Here is an 18,423-nt window from a genome sequence, read left to right as displayed (position 1 = left end):
CTTATGTGTGGGTGTATTTGTATAATCATAGCATATACTCCACTAAGTTTGAAGTTTGGCTGAATTCATGATTTTATTTGTTATCTTCACAAAAGAAAAATATTAGATTTTCCTCTATCTAAAACATAACACTTTTCAGAGCTATTTCATAGCCTTCAGAGTAAAAGATAAAATACCTCAGTGAAACAAAATTTAAGGAAATATTTTTCTAACTAGAATTTTAACAGTGGTTTGAATACACTTTTCTATTGTCTCTTTTATGGTATTTTGAAGAACCTTCTATTAGTAAATGAAACTGTACTAATAATATTTATTTTAGTTTTTAATATACTTTCTGCTAAAAAAAAATCAACTTGTCAAGGAAGGAAAATATTACTGGTTTTGTTATTACAAAAACAATCCATAAATTTTAATTCACAAAGGATGAAAACACAAGACACTTATCTCATTGTACATACACTATTACAATACAATTATTAGTGGTAGACCAATACAACATTAAAGACTTTGCATACACACATGTACTTTGAAACAAGAAACACAGGACAATTTAAAACTTTTGACATGTTCATGATCACCAAGAGCAAGAACACCACAGATCACAAATTTGAGTCTAATTGATTTCCTGGTACACAGTCAAGATACAAGAGCTCTAGTACACTATGTTATTAATGGCATCTTCAAGTCTATACATTCTGGTTTAGAATTTCTCCCCACCCAAAGCAATCTGCATGAGCTGTCAAGCAGCTTGGTTTGTTACCTACTTAAGATTACAACAACACACACAATATCTTAGCCACAAGACTTAGGAGAAAGGTTTTGGACAGAACACACACACACACACACTACACAGATTATCCCCCCACCCCCGAAGGTAATCTGGAAAATCATCAATGATCCTAGGAAAAAGGATCATGGTCAGAAATCATTTCCTTTCAAACACTGATGATGAGGAAGTGTGTGGTGTTAGGGAAATGTTGGTACAGAAAAAAAAAAAAAAAAAAAAAAAAGAAAACATATGAAATGAGAAAAGTCAATCTACCACAAGAAATATGGATTTGGTTGATTTTCTAAAATGAGGTATAAAAGTATGCCAGTAAATAAAAACAAAACAATAACAAAATTAAGAACCAAAATGCACATTTCCAATGGGAAAAAAACTAAGCATATTGTAGTTTCCTTTATTAGATTAGACATTTCATATACAGCAGTTAATCTAGAAAAATACATTTAAAAATCTTCAACAGACCATGCCTCCCTCTAACAAAACCTTCCAAACCCTGTTTTATTATACAAATCAATCTTCATTAGTAATTTAAAAAGAAAATACTCAAATTTTGCAGTGTCATTTTCTATCCAACATCCAATGTACAGGTTTCCGCTATTTTAGCTGGGGTTAGAATTCTATAATCATTTTTCTAATGTCTTCTGTACATATTAAATAACCTAAGGAGCTGCTCCCGTAGTGTTTCACTATTTAGCAAGTCTATTCAGTATTTCTCAGTACCATTCTCATAGCAGTGGTCTGCCTATAATTGTAATTAAAACCTAAAAGTGCACAATTTAACTTTCCCAAATAATGGCCTCTGTCTGGAGGAAGCCAAATATTCATGGAAACAGTTAACAATGTCATGATTAGAAACATTGAGTTAGATGTACTCTGAGCCTATACAACACAGTTATATACATAAGGTAAATTATATTAGGTCCTTAGCCCATACTTACATCAAACAATGTCTGTTTCCACAGGATCATACCAAAAACTCAACATGGCACTAAATATAATAAAGATTGTTAGCTATAATTCAGTACAGCAAGACAGGTACCAAATACCCTGATTTGACTTAGACTAACCAGAACTCCAGTATATCACAGTGTTTTAAGTCCTGTCAGTGTGCTGCTCCAACAGACCACTAAGGTATCTAGAAAAATGCCATGAGACAGTAAAATTAGACAGCAAACCTTCACCCAGGGATTCTACCTGGGTTATGAGCTTCGGCACTTAAGACTGCCACTCATGCAAACACCCTGAAAAAAGCAGTACACAGGCTTGAAATGGATCAACTTCATTTGTCTTAAATGCCCAAGAGCATTTTTAAAATAACTGACAGTGAGTATCATTGTACCAAGTAAAGAGCTTATGGACCATGAGAAGGAATCTACATTATCCAGTTTGAAGATGGCAAGGACAATACCGCAGGGGACCTAAATGGTTGTCCTTACCAAATTATCCAGTGTATATGACTGGTCAGAATTCTGAGTTTTGATGTTTACTGATATTTGGAGGATGAAATGCAAGCATCCAGGATAAAATGAATCCAAATTTACAGCCAACAAAGCAGCAAATGAGGTCCCAGCTGGTGCCTTCACTCTCTTCTTCCTCTCTGACCCTCAAAAAAGTGCAAAATCAGAGTCACTGCTTGGTCCAAAATGAAACACACCATGTGTAAGACTTGAAATCTTGGAATCCAGCATCTATTCCATAGGCTGTCTTTCATAAGAGTCAACGTCCAAAGACAGTGCTTAATTCCAGGAGAATCAGCTCTACAATCTGGTTTTGGTACACAGTATGAACCGCTATATTACCAGTCTCTCTTTCTGGCTTTAGAAGGGTGGGGCCAAAAACAATCGCTATGCTTTGATAGGTCATTCGGTTTTTTTCTCCATTTTCTATAACCCTAAGGGAAGAAAACAAACTTATTTTAAAAACAGAGGAAAACTTTGAGTTGTATTACAAAGCTAACGGTCTGCGTTTAGAAAGACAATGCTTGATGTGCTGCATGACACAGGAAGGCTTTAGTCATGTAGATTTCCATCTTGCTGTTTTGGCAAACTTTAAATGTGTATATTTTACCTTAAATGATTTTAAGAACTTAAGTAACAATAATCTATCCTTTATATGGGGAGGGTATTTCATCAGGGACTAGAAATTAAAACTTTCAATTTAATATTACTAAAAATTTTTCTCTAACTGGTACTTTATTATTTTATTTACTTTTACATTTGACTTATTGTGTGTGTGTGTGTGTGTGTACGTGTACGTGTACGCACACTTGCCACAAAGCACATATGAGAAAGTTGGAGGACAACCTGTGAGAGTCAGTTATCTCTTCCATCATGTGGGTCCTTGGGATTGAATGGGAGACCGCACATTCACCAGCACATGCCTTTACATGCGAGCCACGAGCCAGCCCTACTTTACCATTTCAATGTTCTTTGTAGAGACTGAACAAAATCATTTATTAAAGTAGCCACGCAGTAGTAATCTTCAGCCATGAAGTTGTTTTAAAATAACGTAATGTGCCTCACTGAAGCTATCCCAGCGTCTATTGATTAACTTCAAGCTTGTCAGAACACCTTCTGTGCGATGGGCATCACACAAACACTTTACATAAAATATAGACTTTAACAAAGTCTTCACACCAAAGCATTTTACTAAAAGAAATGGACACTATCAGTCAGGTTTCTTTTCATAATTTACAAAGACAACAAAGGACACATTTGGGAACAGAATGATGCCTGCTGACCCTGTCCTCCGCTGTTCTATCCCATGCTTCCCAGCTGTGCAGTCCCTTACCTTTTGAGGTGTCTAAACAGAATCTGCATTGTGTCTTGATTTGGCTTTGGCAGTTGTCTGATTAGGTCCTTAACCGCAGTGACACGCTGTCTTGGTTCTTGTTCTAAAGAAAAGTAATAAGCAGATAGTTTGTAACAAACTCTTACAGAACGAAAAGCAATGACATAGTTTGGAAGCTGGTGTTTGGTAATGCACAGTGACATCTGGTGGTTGCATTTAAAATCTCTAGAGCTATACAGTCTATTGAAAAAACCTGTTTGAAAAAGACTGAATAATGCAATAGCTTAATTTGTAAAAATGATTTTAAATTTAAGAAAAAACTGAGAGGTTGGAGAGATGGCTCAGCAGTTAAGAGCACTGACTGCTCTTCCAGAGGTCCCAAGTTCAATTCCCAGCAACCACAACCACCTGTAATGGAATCCAATGTCCTCTTTTGGTGTGTCTAAAGACAGCCACAGTGTACTTACTCACATACATAAAATAAATATATCTTTAAAAAAAGGAAAAACACTGAGCAGAGCAGCATACTTACTAATTGCATTAACAAAATCATTGAAATGATTAAATGTAAAAAGAGGTTCTGGTAATTCTCGAAAAAACATTTTGAGTGCTCCTGTGATGACATGAATGTCTTCCCATTTACTGTCGTTCAAGTCCAACTTCTCATCTGAAAAACAGCAGGAATAAGACATTGTAAAAATTGCTGTGAACCAGTTCTTTAAGTCATGCCAATGCTTCTGGGTATAAAGGTAGGGAGTGCATTCTTACCATGATTGACTGCAAACCTCAGCTTCTGGATCACCGCCAGGTTGCCACTCACTCTGTAGATCCCATCAACATCTAAACCTAAGAGGAAGTAAAAATTCATGTTGGAAAGAAACTCATTTGTGACTTCTGAAGATGCATAAATGTCTCCATTTTGAAATCTCACCACAGTGCCCAGGCTGGCCTTAAACCCTGGGCTCAAGCAATCCTCTGCTTCAGCTGTCCAAGCAGCTGGAGCTGCAGAGACACTGCACCAGCTTCAGAATTCATGTTCTTAACAGCTCCAAAATCATATGGGCAAATACTCGGTTCCTCTAAACATCATTTTAGACACTTGGCAGGCAGATGAAATAACGATTTACTCTGAATTCTGTTCAATACTATTCTACATTTTATCAGGTACACACTGTAGCTAAGCTCATGAAAAAAAATCTCACAAAACTCAGAAAAAATTAGTAACACCTGGAGATAGTTAAAAAAAAAAGTGAAGACCAACGCATCCATCTTTTTGCACATTATTTAATAATGTAAATGCACATAATGAAGAACCTAGCACTCTCACAAGTGTCTGTCACACCAACTGCTTATGGTAGACTTATCTAGTGGTTCTATAAAGAGCATACCACATGATAATAACTTCTTTCAGATATGGGCCAGAATCATTTGAAACTCATAGTTAAACCTAAAAGTTAAATGCCCACTAAATCACAAAGCTGTACATATGGAAGAAAAGACATTTCTAATGTGCTAGTAATCATTTAGCCTTACATAAGGCAGTAAACAGTGCAGGGCCTCCACTGTCACACCGGGCAAAACATCTGAAACTGGTAACACTAGTTGCTAACTGTGCCAGACGCTTCTGACACACACGATGGTGTGACTATACTGTCGGTCATAAGTAGGTAATATAATTACATGTTAAATTTAAATAAAAATGCCATATAGTTGTGTTCTTCTCGGGGACTGTGTATTTAGATACTTTACAGTCGAGCTCTCCTTTCTGTTGTAACACACAAGCATTTCCTGTTGTGTGAACATCCTTGGAGCACTCACACTGGCTAATCAGTCCTGGAGTTTGCCTTCAGTCACCACTGTTTCCATTTAAGTACTGGCAACTCCAAATGACTTGGCAGATATCATGGTGACATATCAAACACTAACTGTCACCTGAAGGCCTTAATTCAAAACATGTTCAAGTATGTAACGTAATACTTTTGCAAACAAAATGCTCATATATTCTCTCTCTCTCTCTCTCTCTCTCTCTCTCTCTCTCTCTCTCTCACTGTAGGATCTTTTAGTTGCCTTACTAAAAAAAAAAGGTCAAGAAATCCCTTAAAGGCTTTTATTACACTTATTTACTTTCTGGTGTGTGTGTGTGTGTGTGTGTGTGTATGTGTGTGTGTGTGTGTGTGTGTGTCATAGTGCCTATGTGAAGGTCAAAGGACACCTTGTAGAAAATAGTTCTTGTTCTCTCTCTCTCTCTCTCAGGTCCTCAGGCCTGTGGCTAGCACCTTTATCAGCTGAGCCACCACTGTGCTGGCCCAGATCTAGGAATTTCAATGCTGAACCAATGAGCAGTTTTGATTAATGTGAAGAACAAAACTTGGAGGTGATCTTACCATGCTCTTCGACGTGCTCAATGCATAACTTCACAAACTTTGGCACTGTCCCATTCTCTCTCTGACACAGATTAGCAAGATTAGATCCAAATACCTGATCTGAAAGAGATTTTGTTTTTAATGAATCATCTTGCTAAAGGTCAGTTCAGGAAATTGCTGAGTCCTTCAGAGTGCAAGAGAAAATATGCTGGGATCCTAACATCATTCACATGTGCCTCCTTCAGCCTCACCCCAGTCTTCCTGAATAAACTCCAAGAACGAAATTCACTCTTGTGGGAAAGCTCTGCACACTTTATTCCTCCTGTAGAGAGCTTCTCCCTAAATATGGCTTCCTTTTCTGGTCTCAGGCAAAAATCCCCTCAGAAAAACTTCACTATCCATAACTAAGATAACTGATTGCCAGTCACTTTCTGTCACTTTTTTTGAAGGCTCTGAACAGCAAACCAACCTACATCCTTTATCCAGAAGTACTTATCTATAGCCCCTAAGATTGCTACTTTGTAGTGGGCTGGCCTGATGCTGCTTGTATTTCTAATGCTAACACTGGTTCATAGACCCAACACATAGACCAAAGTAACTTTGTGACCTTGCCCCCAAGTTATTTCTGATTGGTGAATAAAGATGCCCACAGCCAATAGCTGGGCAGAGGAGACATAGGTGGAGTTTTAGGATTCTTGAGCTTGGGGGTTCAGAGGAGAACCAAGAGGGAGAAAGAGGAAGGGGAGAAGAAAGGGAAGGGGGAGGGAGAAGCCACCATGGGTTAGATGAGTCATGAAAACATGGCAGATCAAACACAGTAAGTAAAAACTGGGGCTACCCATAGGGAAGTAGAATCTAACAGCACGGATGGAAGATACCTGCCCAGCTCTTGTGCTGTTTAAGGTTTGCTGTACATATAAAGGCTGTGTGTGTCTTTATCTGGGAACTGATGGTCAAAGGTGGGGTAGAAACCCCAGATTGGGATTAAACCAATTCTACATTATTTTGTTTGGGGAAGTGACTGTTTTTATTTTATGTCTGTGCATGGGTATATGCATGTGAGTACATGTGCCCATGGAGGCTAAAGGCATTAGATCCTCTGGAGCTGGAGTTACAAAGGAAGTTGTAAACCACCGGGAAAGGGTGCTGGGAACCCAGCAGTTGTCCTTTGCAGGGACAGTACACATTCACACATTCTTATCTGCTGGCTCATTTCTGCAGCCTATTTTTCAGTTTGTGTTTGCTTGTTTGTTTTTTTGAGACAAGGTCTCAATTAAATACATGCTGGGCTATATATACATGGAAGGAGACCTTGAACACCTGATCTTTCTGCCTTCACCTCCCAAGCACTGGGAATATAGAAGGGTACTACCAAACCCAGGTACAGTTGCTAATGTGAATCAGCTGATTCTTATATATTCTTACATATGCCCTTAATGGTACTCATCTTTGTTTTTCAACTGAAAAGATACTTTGCAAGCATGTTTAGTGATGGTCTGCTATAAACTTAAAACCAAACTCATATATCACATTGTGCATCACCACTATTTCTGAATAAATGCTACTGGTTTGAGTTACAAATTTAAAAATTTAATCTCCCAAGATAAACACAACTATAAGTAACTGTTGGTATACACAGACATATGTGCTTTTAAGGAACACCTTTCTCTTTACTGGTACACTACAGTGATCATAAATTAAGAAATATACAAAATAATCAGTGGAAAACATTTTTTATTAATTGTAAACTTATCTTAAGTTAGAGCTAAAAGCAAACAATCAGGAACAGAGCCATTCACTCATGCTCCCTTCATGCTCTTAGAGCTGTCTGTCTCATTTCTAACGTCTGATCCTTATGGTGCAGAACCAAAACTCTACTGTCATGACCGATAAGATCACCGCTGCCCACCTGCATCTCATTTGTCCTCTGACACAGGCTTCAAAAATGCGAGTTTAAGATTAATACCTGGCTCCATGTTTTAGCTACCCTTTACTGTGCATTTTTTAAAAATCAGTGCTAATTATTCAAATGCTTTTCAACCCTGTAGCTGAAAACTTAACAGATAAAAAAGGGAAATGTTGGATATGTTCAGTTTTAACTTCAAACACCTTATTTCTGAGTCAGCCAACATCCATCACTATGAGCACCACTTCTCCATACCTTTGATATAACCTTTCTCACGAACAGCTTGCAAAGTGGGGCGCCGGGTAAGAAACTTCTTTAAGTTTTTCTTAGTTTTCTTCTGCTCTGAAGAATCCATGCTGGATCCTTTCATTGCTTAAGACAAACAGATATTTTGTATTTCAGGAAAGTTCTCTGAGAGTTTTCCACAGATGACACAAAACATATCAATCCCGTGGTCAAATTATAGCAGAGATGGCTATTCTAATTTTAAGTGAGATTTTCATTGTTGTAACTAAAAGTGAACTATACCTTACTTTCTTTAGTATGAGTCAAGACATTAACAAGTGATTTTACTTTCCCATGTGTGTCAGAGGGTAAAAATGACACACGAATTTCACAACTCAACCCAAAATTCCTATCCCAGAGAACTGCTGAAGGGTCTGCAAAGTCCACATACTTGTGTTTGAGGTTCTCGTGATTATCTGTACTGATGTCAAAAGGGAGAATACAGAACCTGCTCTATAATATTTCAATTTACAGTAATATGAAATTCTCAAGTACATTTGTTAAAAATAATTATATTTGAAGAACACTAAGAGTATGAAATATATAGATCAAGAATTAAAAGTTAAATCCAGGTGTGATGACATATGCCTGTAATTTCCTATGTCATCATATGAGAATCAGAGGCAGGAGAATCTAGAGCTCGCAGCTGGCCTGGGCTTCAGAGAGAGCTTGAAGACAGTCTGGACTACACAGAACCAATGAATCTCAAAAATCACAAAACTTAGTATTAACACTGGTGGTGGTGGTGGTGGTGGTGGTGGTGGTGGTGGTGGTGGTGGTGGTGGTGGTGGTGGTAGGTATAAAAGTTGAAGTGAGTTTCTAATCACTTAATTAGAAGGCCAGAAACACCTGAGCTCAGCATGTGGATTAGTTAAACCAGAAAAGGTGTGGAGTCACAGTTAACAGCCAATAATATACTTCACAAGATTCTGCATTTCTTAAAACTGGTAGCTTAGCTCTGCCCCTTTCCGTGTGCTCTGGAGATCCAAGTGCATGGCTGTGTGTGTGAGCACATGAGAGTGAGCTGCCTGGTGCCTGGAGTAGGGGTGGAGCTGTCTAGTGATTAGCCCTTGACTTCAGACTTCCAAAGTCTAAGATTTTATACAAAACTACATACTTTTAACTCAAAAGAGCCTCGCTTCCTAGAGGCCTCAAGAGATGTGTACTATATTTTCTCTTAAAGTATCTGCCTTAAAATTATTACATCACATAATGCATGCTATGGTTAAAAGTAACAAAGAGCTAAAAGATAGTACTTAATTAACCTGTCACTTTCTAATACCGAAGACTGCATTTTATATGGACATTTATCAGCAAAGGAGCAAACGACTCACAGCGAAGTTTTTTAAGCTCCTTCTGGTCCTTTTCTTTATCCTGCTTTTCTACCCCAGGTGAATCTGGAGCCTCCTCTTCAGCTGCTTCATCAGCCTCTGCTACCTGTCAGTGTCAGAAAACATAGATTACTTCTCAAGTTGCTGTAGATGAACAGCCTATTTTTCAGACTGACTGACTCTTACCAGTGATTTTAGGAGAACAGTGTACAGTGTAATGATTTTGGTATTTGATCAATCTTTAATAGAATTCACAGAACATTAGGTATACCTGACTCACTTGACACTGCACGTGGTTGGCACAAACAACACTTAGGAAGTCGGTGATAAAAGACTATGGACTTCCTGACAAAAGGGTCAGACTTACACTCCTGGACAGGACAGCCATGATGCCTGTGACAACAGTTTAAGAGCACACTAGTACATACAGTGTGGAAACAACAGCGGGAGACAGACTTAACGCTCACAGATGTTAGGTGCTGAAGTACCTTCTACTTCTACTGAAGGAGACCTCTTCTACGGCCCCACCAAGAAAACCTGTACAGGATGTCAAACAGTGGACCAAATTTCCAAAGCTAAGGACTCTGACTCCCTTTTAACTGAGGTCTGCTGCACTGAGTTTATTTCTGTTTATGGTATAAGGGGCCTCCATTTCTTCTTGCACCAGTACTATTTACCACAAGGCACGTCCTTCCCCTCTGTTCCTCAGTGCTATTCTCACATGAAGTGTCCATGGGTAGGGAGGTCTGTCTCTAGGCACTTTCCTCTGTCCCACAGATCTACCCCACATAGACAGAAGCTCTACTGCTTAACAGAGATTTATAAAGTCCTAATATATGATAAAGCAGGTCCTTTACTTCCTTCTTCAACAAAGTCTTGGGTACTTTTAGCTCCTTTTATCTCTAAAGGAATTTTAAAATAAGGCTCTCAAATTCTACAAGAAAACTACTTGGAATTTTAATGAAACTCAAAAATCTCCCATCTCAAAATCATTTAGAAAACACATCTTTACATCACTGAGTCTAAGACTCAGTATCTCTCAGTAGCATTTTGTGATCATTTAAGATCAGCTCTATCCAAGGCTGGGCTTGCACCTGCAGCAGTCTTCCTGCCTTACTCCCAGTACTGGGATCTCAGGAAGAAGCTGCATCTGGGTCTTCAGTGCTTGACAGTAGGTACTTTCACAGCTCATAGTAATTAATATGCCCCTCTTTCTTAGCTGGCCTCATTCTCTGCATCTAGAGACCTCACATACAAAACAAAACCCTTGCAGCACTACCCTGCCGTACCTTCCCTAAGCTGGCCCTTCCTAACGTCTTTGGAGTATGTTACACTCCCTCATCACCACAGTACAACACATCTTACTGTGCGATAACCCATATTGTTTATCTTGCTTTTGACTGTAACTTCTGCAAAGCAGTTGTGGTGTAGTAATGTTGGTGCCCAGTGCACAGACTCACACAGTTATAAATGTATGTACTGTGATGACAGCTGAAAACCTACAGGGGCTAGGAAAGAAGCATCTGAACAGACAGACACAGGCTCAAGATGGATCTTAATGAAGAGCATAGGAGGGTTCTAAGAATGAACTACTGGCTACCAAAACCAATCACATTTTAGCAATGAGCTCAGCGGAAGACTGCCCAGCATGTACAATGCCCCAGGCTAATCCAAACTACCAAAAGCAAGCAAAACACACACACAGACAGACAAAAAGGTCATCATGCTACATTAGGAAACTGGTTTAGAAGGTTATTCTTATTTGGGTATGAAAATAAAGTCAGTCATGGTTTCAGAGATAAAGATATAAAAGTAAAAAAAATACATTATACTATATATAGTTTATGATCTATTTGCTAGAAAAGCTCACATCTCACTTAATAAGAGTTATCTTTCATCTCCGTCAGCTAGAAGGCCCTCAGTACAAGTGAGAAGTTAAGAATGCTAGAACACACAGCTCTTGGTGACCGGAGGAGTGAACAATGAACACCTTCAGAAGAGAAGCAGCAGAAGAAAAGTAGACATGGTGTCACTAGAAACACACTGATGAGGCTACAGATGCAATACACTTCAAAACTTGACCTCTGGCCTCTGCCCATCACAGTATCCCTTTCAATGCATTTGGACACTGAGTAAATACTATGTGCACTAAGCACTGTAGGTCCTTCTTCACGAACCACTGCCTAACAGAAACCCTGATGCAAACCACTGACATTTCATAGGTGAGAATGTTTGGTCACATCACTGGCACAAACTAAAGTGACCTTTGCCTTTCCCACCTGGGTTAGCACATACATGTATGCATGCAGTCTTTCCATCTGTAAACTGAAATTTGCATATACAATCCACGATTAGAAAATCAGGAAAACAGCTCTGCAGTTAAACAAGAGATAGAGACAGGTAGCTCTGTCTCACAAGGTGCTCTGGCTGTTCTGGAACTCACTATGTAAACCAAGGTAACCTAATATTCACAGGGGTCCACCTGCCTCTGCCTCTGCCTCTGCCTCTCTGCCTCTCTGCGCCTCTGCCTCTGCCTCTGCCTCCCAAGTGTTAGGATTGGGGCATGCATCACTACACTTGGTTCTGCAATAAAAATTTTTTGCTTAAGTCAAATACATACCTGGTTATTGATAGTACTACTAAGAACTTTAAACCAATCATTAATAACAGCATCGTTATCAGACTGTATTAGCAGTTCTGTTCCTTGGCGGGTTTTCAGCTTTAGAGAAAAGAAGCATGAAAAAAGAACACAGTCAGTGCTTTTAACAGAACAAGTGAAAACATGAACTTCTAAGCCCACAGTCTGCAGTGCGCTCAGTCTTACACATAGCAGTAGAGGTAGCAAGGCAGCTAGGGGATGCATTTCATCAGTGTCAGCACCAGTCTGGTTATTTTATAGAGCATGAGCCTCCTTTTTTTGTAGTAAATTCTAATAAAAATCTAGTAACTCTGGTCCTAAAGTAGTATACTTTATCATTTAAAAATAAATTCAAGTATAAAAGCAATGCAGACAATGAAAGCTGAAACAAAAGTCTGTAGGATTGCATACAGCTTAAACATTTTTTATAGCCTGAGAATTTTCTTAATCTGGCTACATATATTACTGTAAGTGCTAGGTTTGCAGTATTTCCTACTTACCAGACAATGATGACTAAGTATGAAGACAAGGCATAAACGATAATAATGTCACATCCCTTTAAAATGTTTATACATCTATTAACTTAATTCATTTATTTATTGCGTGTGTACCATGCCTTGAGTATGGAGGTCAGAGGACAACTAGTCAGTTCTCTCCTCCTCCATGCTGATCCCAGGAACTGAACCCAAGTACTCAGGCTTGGCAGCAAGTGCCTTTAACTGCAAGCTAACCCACCAACTTTCACACCCCTTCTGAGCAGAAATATTGCTAACTGTCTAATCATGAACTGAAGTAAGGATATCCATTATTTTACACGAAACCCAAAACCAATTTAATCTCTTTGGACTATATTGTTTTTTTACACTTCAATAAAAGAACTGTAAATTGTAACAATATCTCTTTCTTGGCTGATAACTGGGTTGGCTTTTCTAGAGGAACACTTGGCATTTTTCTCCCAATCAATTAATTCATCATAATTTTCCAAGTACTATTTAGTAAGGCTATTCCTCAAAATAAAAATAAATAAATGTAAGATATGATGAAATAGTAACCTGGAAAGTATCAGGTAAAAGAAGTCTAAGAAGACAGCTCTCCTTTGAGATTTCTCCTTTCATGCATATTTCTAGACAGCCAACCGCCAACACTAAATGTATGCTGTGTTAGACAAGGGAGGGCTTCCTGATCACAGATAAGAGTTTAAGATCAGGACAAAGCTAACCACTGTAAGTAGCGTCACTGTGGGAGCATTTGTCTTAGTCTTAGAGATAAACTGTACTTGGGAAGCAGAGCTCAAAGAGGATTGGAACATAAGGAGGGAAAATAAAGAGAAAGAATCATGTAGATTCTGCTTGGAAGACACTGGCAAAGCCAAAGTGCCCAGCCTACAAATGTGAAAGGCCCAGGACATGAGGCTATAAAGAATGGGGAAATAGAGGACAGATTACAAACATATCTCAACAATTCCTCTAGCTTTCTGACTTCACTGCTTTCTGACCCAGGTGAACTACTACTCAGGTCCCTGAATGCCAGCCAGCGAGGCCTCTGAGCTGTGTTATAACAGTACATGGCAGGTGGTCGACTTCCAAGTCCAGGCCTTTAGAATCTCTATCATCTCTCACCCTGCTAGACTCCTGACTTGCCATGTGGAGAAGCCTGTGTTAACTTTCTTGAACAAGAGAGATCTTAGGGAGAAGGAAACCTATCCGCGAGCCAGTATAGGACATGTGGGGAAAGTGAGTCAGTCCAACTACCCACTCCATCTGCACCTCATGACTGGTCCCCAGGTGAGAGAGAACACCCAGTCTCTCATTCTACACTAACTGGAACAAGCGAGGGAAGCTCTTTTGCAAAGCTACCAAGCTCTAGAGTAGTCTATTATATGTCAATAACAAACTGATTACAAACTGCTGTGGAAGCTTTGGAATGACAAAGAGGAGCGATGTCGTTGCTGTAAAATGGTTCTGGGCCACAGCGACATTAAGAAGGCATGAGATACCCTCCCTCCTCTTCTCCCCACACACTCGCACACCCTTACAACATGATGGTACAAGCGACTTAGTCACAAACTTTGCTGAAATTTGTCACAATAAAAACCTAAAACATGTACACACTAAAGCCAACAATGTGAGTTATTTACTTCAAATACGTTCTTCTTGCTTGATTTGTCCTTTGATGCCATTTCAATCGCTGCCCCCTTCAGGTCCACTGTGAATTCTGGTTTGGACTGATTACTCCCAAACTTCATTTTAGAGAAAAGAGAAAAGACATTATGTGATATACATGCATAGGTATGTCTAAAAGAAGACCAACTATGTATAATACAGAGATTGTCTTAAATCCTTCTCTTTTCAGATTAAAGAATTATAAAGTATATCTAAATCCGATGAGCCTTTAAACTAACAGGCCCTCAGTTCCTCAATAAGGAAGGCTATGATCAGGCTAATTCTATTTGCAAACAAGTGGACATGGATACACTGCCGCTTCACAGTATATTATATTTCTTATAACTTATCGTACACCGTATGTGGTTATATAAAAAATTATGTTTCGAATGTGATGCCCAACTATCACCTGTACACAAATCACAAGCAGATGTCACATACATTTTCTAAGGAACATCCTCTAATCCTATTTTGATTAGACTTATTTGCTTGTCAACTAGGTCTGTTGCCAATAACTATACCAATGACTGATAGAAACAGAAATCCTAAGGCCCATCATTTCACTTAGCCTTTGCTAGAAAATGGAAGTCAGATACTAAAGCCTTTAGCATCATAATAAAAGCCATGAAAAGAACAGGAAAGCAGGTGTCATGAGTACTTAAAAAAAGTTCTTAGCTATTTATTATGTTTTGTAAAACTATATAAGAAAGATTGGCAGAGGGCTTGGGGATTTAGCTCAGTGGTAGAGCGCTTGCCTAGAAAGCGCAAGGCCGAGTTTGGTCCCCAGCTCCCGAAAAAAAAAGAAAGAAAGGAAAAAAAAAAAGAAAGAAAGAAAAAAAAAGATTGGCAGAAAGAAAATGTACATTAAACACATATTTATTCTGTTGGTAAGCCTCTGATAATTTAAATTTTCTACTCAGCCTGCTTGGTAAGAATAAAAAAGGTTATTCCTATGGCACACAATGATTTGGTACATTAAATTTTCTAAGAACTATAATTTACATGTAATAAAGATTACAAATATTTCCTGAATTTTATATAAAAAACTTCATTTGCTGAAATGTCATGTCAATGTATACTTGCCCTTGGAATCAGGCCTGACAATATTGTGGTAGATAAGTTCCTACTGTAAGAGCAGAACTCTACTTAGCAGCTTTGTACCTAAGAAATGGCCAGACTCCAACTACTTCATTTTTCTTCAACTTTTCAGTGAGTAGTAAAGATTTACACAATGCACTTGTTATAACAAGAAATAGGGGCCGAATGGAATTTACTCCCGAAACATTTCTACCTTTGTTTTTTGTTTTTGTTTTTTTCTTTTTTTTTTTTTTTTGGAGCTGGGGAACAAACCCAGGGCCTTGCACTTGCTAGGCAAGCGCTCTACCACTGAGCTAAATCCCCAACCCCCATTTCTACCTTTGTAACCAAAACAATTAACCATAAAGCTATAACAGACATAGTAAAATTCTTGGCAGAACTGAAACATTCCAGATGTTTTATAATTTGAAATACACTTAGTAAAACAAAATCAGTTATTGAATTAGCTACTAGTAAGTTTTGTAGATGGTCAAGGTGATCTAAGAGAACGTATAACTAACCAGTTAAAGATAAACAGTGATATGAAAAATAATAAAAATGGAATCAGTAAGTTTGGCAACATTTTTCTCATTCTTTTTTCTTTAAAGATTTATTTATTTATTTATTTATTTATTATAAGCACACTGTCGCAGTCTTCAGACACACCAGAAGAAGGCATTGGACCCCATTGGTACAGATGGTTGTGAGCCACCATGTGGTTGCTGGAAATTGAACTCAGGACCTCTGGAAGGGCAGTCAGTGCTCTTAATCCCTGAGCTATCTCTCCAGCCCATTTTTTCTCATTCTTTTTGAAATCATAGTTTTCAAAAAACTATGATTTTACTGAAATCACCTCCCTGTCAGAATATTCAGAGCACCCACAACAAAACAAACAACAAAAACCTCAACCAGTAGTAAGAGGATGCAAAGAGACACAAACAGTAACAGGTGAAACAGTGCCAGACTTTATGTATGATAATGGACTGATATTTTTTTTCCCCTAAAGAGAAAGCAGAGAAAGGAAGAACTCATAGATGGAGCTCCGTTGGCAAAAGGACACGAGGAGGCAAGGAAAGAAAATGATTTCATAACAACACACAACAGTGGAATGTCAGTGAGAAAAAGCACAGTGAAACCAGGTAGCATAAGAACATACCTCGATAAGCAGACACCATACTCGCATAGTTAAACTCCCAAACGTGTCTGCCAAAGACACAATTCCTACAGTATTTTGTAATCACAAATATTCATGTTTATTCTTTAGGTGAATGGTTTACAAGACATCATAAATACGCACATCTTAACCTATATTCACAACAAAACAACTGAAGGCCAACAGAAAGGACTCACATCTGGTTCTCAGCTACCTTGTCCAGTCCCTCCGCTCAGAAACCCTAACCTCCTCCTGAGGAGTACTGGGCATTGTCTTATGACCCCTTCAGGTGAGTTCCTGCATGTGGTTTTATGTAGCTTACCTTCCACTTTCTCTGGAGTACCAGGACAGAAGTGATCTTTATCCTCTATGGGACATCTGACAATGTCCAGTTAAGTGAGAGGTGAGGGTACCAGTCATCTGCAAACACCTCAGTTCATAGACACCACTCATATCAGAAAAGCCTATCCTAAAAACAGTTCTATTTTTAGAACTTTTAGAATTTTTAAAGTATAAAAGAACGCTTCAAGGACTAGTAGGATGGCTCAGTGAATAAAGGTGTTTGCTTGAGCAGGCCTGATGACCAGAGTTCATAGCCAGAACTGACATGGTAGAAGGACACCTTCTGAAAGCTGTCCTCTGCCCGCTATGTGCACCTGCATTCAGTTTCCCTCCCCAACCTCGCTTTCTTCTTCAACCACACAGATAAAAATTTTTAAAAGAATGCTTCAGAACTACTGATGTTTGTGTATTATTTGTGTGTAGCTTTCTCAATTACAGGTGGAATATATGTGTTCTATTTACTCAATTGTAACTATTCTTTGAAAAAGGTAAAGAACATGATGATTAGAGAAGAAGAAGAAACAGAGAGAGTAGGTGAGCATGAGCCTGGATGAGTATAAGGTTAGAGAGTCTGCTATTTCTGCGAGTGATCTCTTGGGATTTTAGTGTGGATATAACTTCTAAAGAACTAAACTCTTAAAATGTGAACACTGTAGCTTAATGCCAGTCAAACTAAAGTGCTAACAGCAATCAGGAAATAGAGACAGACACTGACAGGACCCAATGTCAGCCTGTACCTTCTGAGAGTTAACTGAGAATCTGTCCTCTCATCTCAGGTAGAACTCCACTGCAGAAAGGGGATACACTTTACCAACGTTTTCTCTAGTTGCTGAGCGGAGAAGCAAAACTAGATTCTTTCAAATCATGTCCAGTAATCCTAAGAGATGCCTTACATATCCTGCCAAAACCTTGGTATTTATGAAGTAGTTGTAAAATACATTATATAGACTCATCTACTTCTTATTTAAATACAACTATTGGTTACTGAACCATTTAACTGTTTTTATTCTCTTAGTATGTGAATGGTTTTTACCTGACCATAACATTAATAAAACTTCACTTAAGATAAAAATTAAAACAATAAATCTCCCAAATGAACTGTCATTAATAATCCTTCCAATTCAAAATTGGCTAGCCCAGTGAGTTTTGAACTGTATTTCACTAAGGCCTCCCCCATGTCTGCATTTCTTAGAGCCTACACAGGGCTGAAGAGATGGCCAAGTAGGAGTGCAGCATGAGCTGGTTACCTGAGTTCAAGTTCACAAAGCTATCCTTTAGTGTTACATTCAAGCCATGGCACCCATATGCACTCGCTCGAGTTCTCGTGCGAGTTCGTTCTCTCTCTCTCTCTCTCTCTCTCTCTCTCTCTCTCTCTCTCTCTCTCTCTCTCTCTCTGAAAAAGACAAACTAATCACAAACATAGCTGTCACTGACCTCACTCAGCACGCTGCCTACTCTCTTATCTACCACAGCCTTCAATAGTTAAGGTTCATTAGTTAACAAATCAGTGAACACCTTGCAGCTTATTTCAGGCATTGGTTTATTATTTATTAATCTTAACTGCTTCTCCATTTCATTTCTTTCATGCA

At 38.6% G+C, this 18,423-nt stretch overlaps 1 protein-coding gene across 11 annotated transcripts in view; it reads right to left on the bottom strand.

Annotated features, from left to right (window-relative positions):
- Positions 1 to 377: 377 nt before the first annotated feature.
- Arhgap12 (Rho GTPase activating protein 12) overlaps positions 378 to 18,423 on the bottom strand; it is a 113,522-nt gene continuing 95,476 nt past the window's right edge. For 6 of the 11 annotated variants that reach the window (XM_087590688.1, XM_087590691.1, XM_087590693.1 and 3 more), the window contains 9 exons: positions 14,238 to 14,339; positions 12,083 to 12,181; positions 9,466 to 9,568; positions 8,102 to 8,218; positions 5,962 to 6,060; positions 4,346 to 4,423; positions 4,110 to 4,244; positions 3,578 to 3,680; positions 1,143 to 2,678 (listed from right to left, as the gene is read on the bottom strand). In XM_087590688.1, the coding sequence (XP_087446814.1) occupies positions 2,504 to 2,678; positions 3,578 to 3,680; positions 4,110 to 4,244; positions 4,346 to 4,423; positions 5,962 to 6,060; positions 8,102 to 8,218; positions 9,466 to 9,568; positions 12,083 to 12,181; positions 14,238 to 14,339 (1,011 nt within the window). In that variant the 3' untranslated portion in view covers positions 1,143 to 2,503. 11 annotated transcript variants of the gene reach the window in all.

This window comes from Rattus norvegicus, chromosome 17 (genome assembly GCF_021556685.1).
Source record: "Rattus norvegicus strain SHRSP/BbbUtx chromosome 17, alternate assembly SHRSP_T2T, whole genome shotgun sequence".
Classification (NCBI taxonomy): Eukaryota; Metazoa; Chordata; class Mammalia; order Rodentia; family Muridae; genus Rattus; species Rattus norvegicus.
The sequence above is the reverse complement of the archived record's forward strand: the minus strand, read 5'-3'. Positions and strand labels throughout refer to the sequence as shown.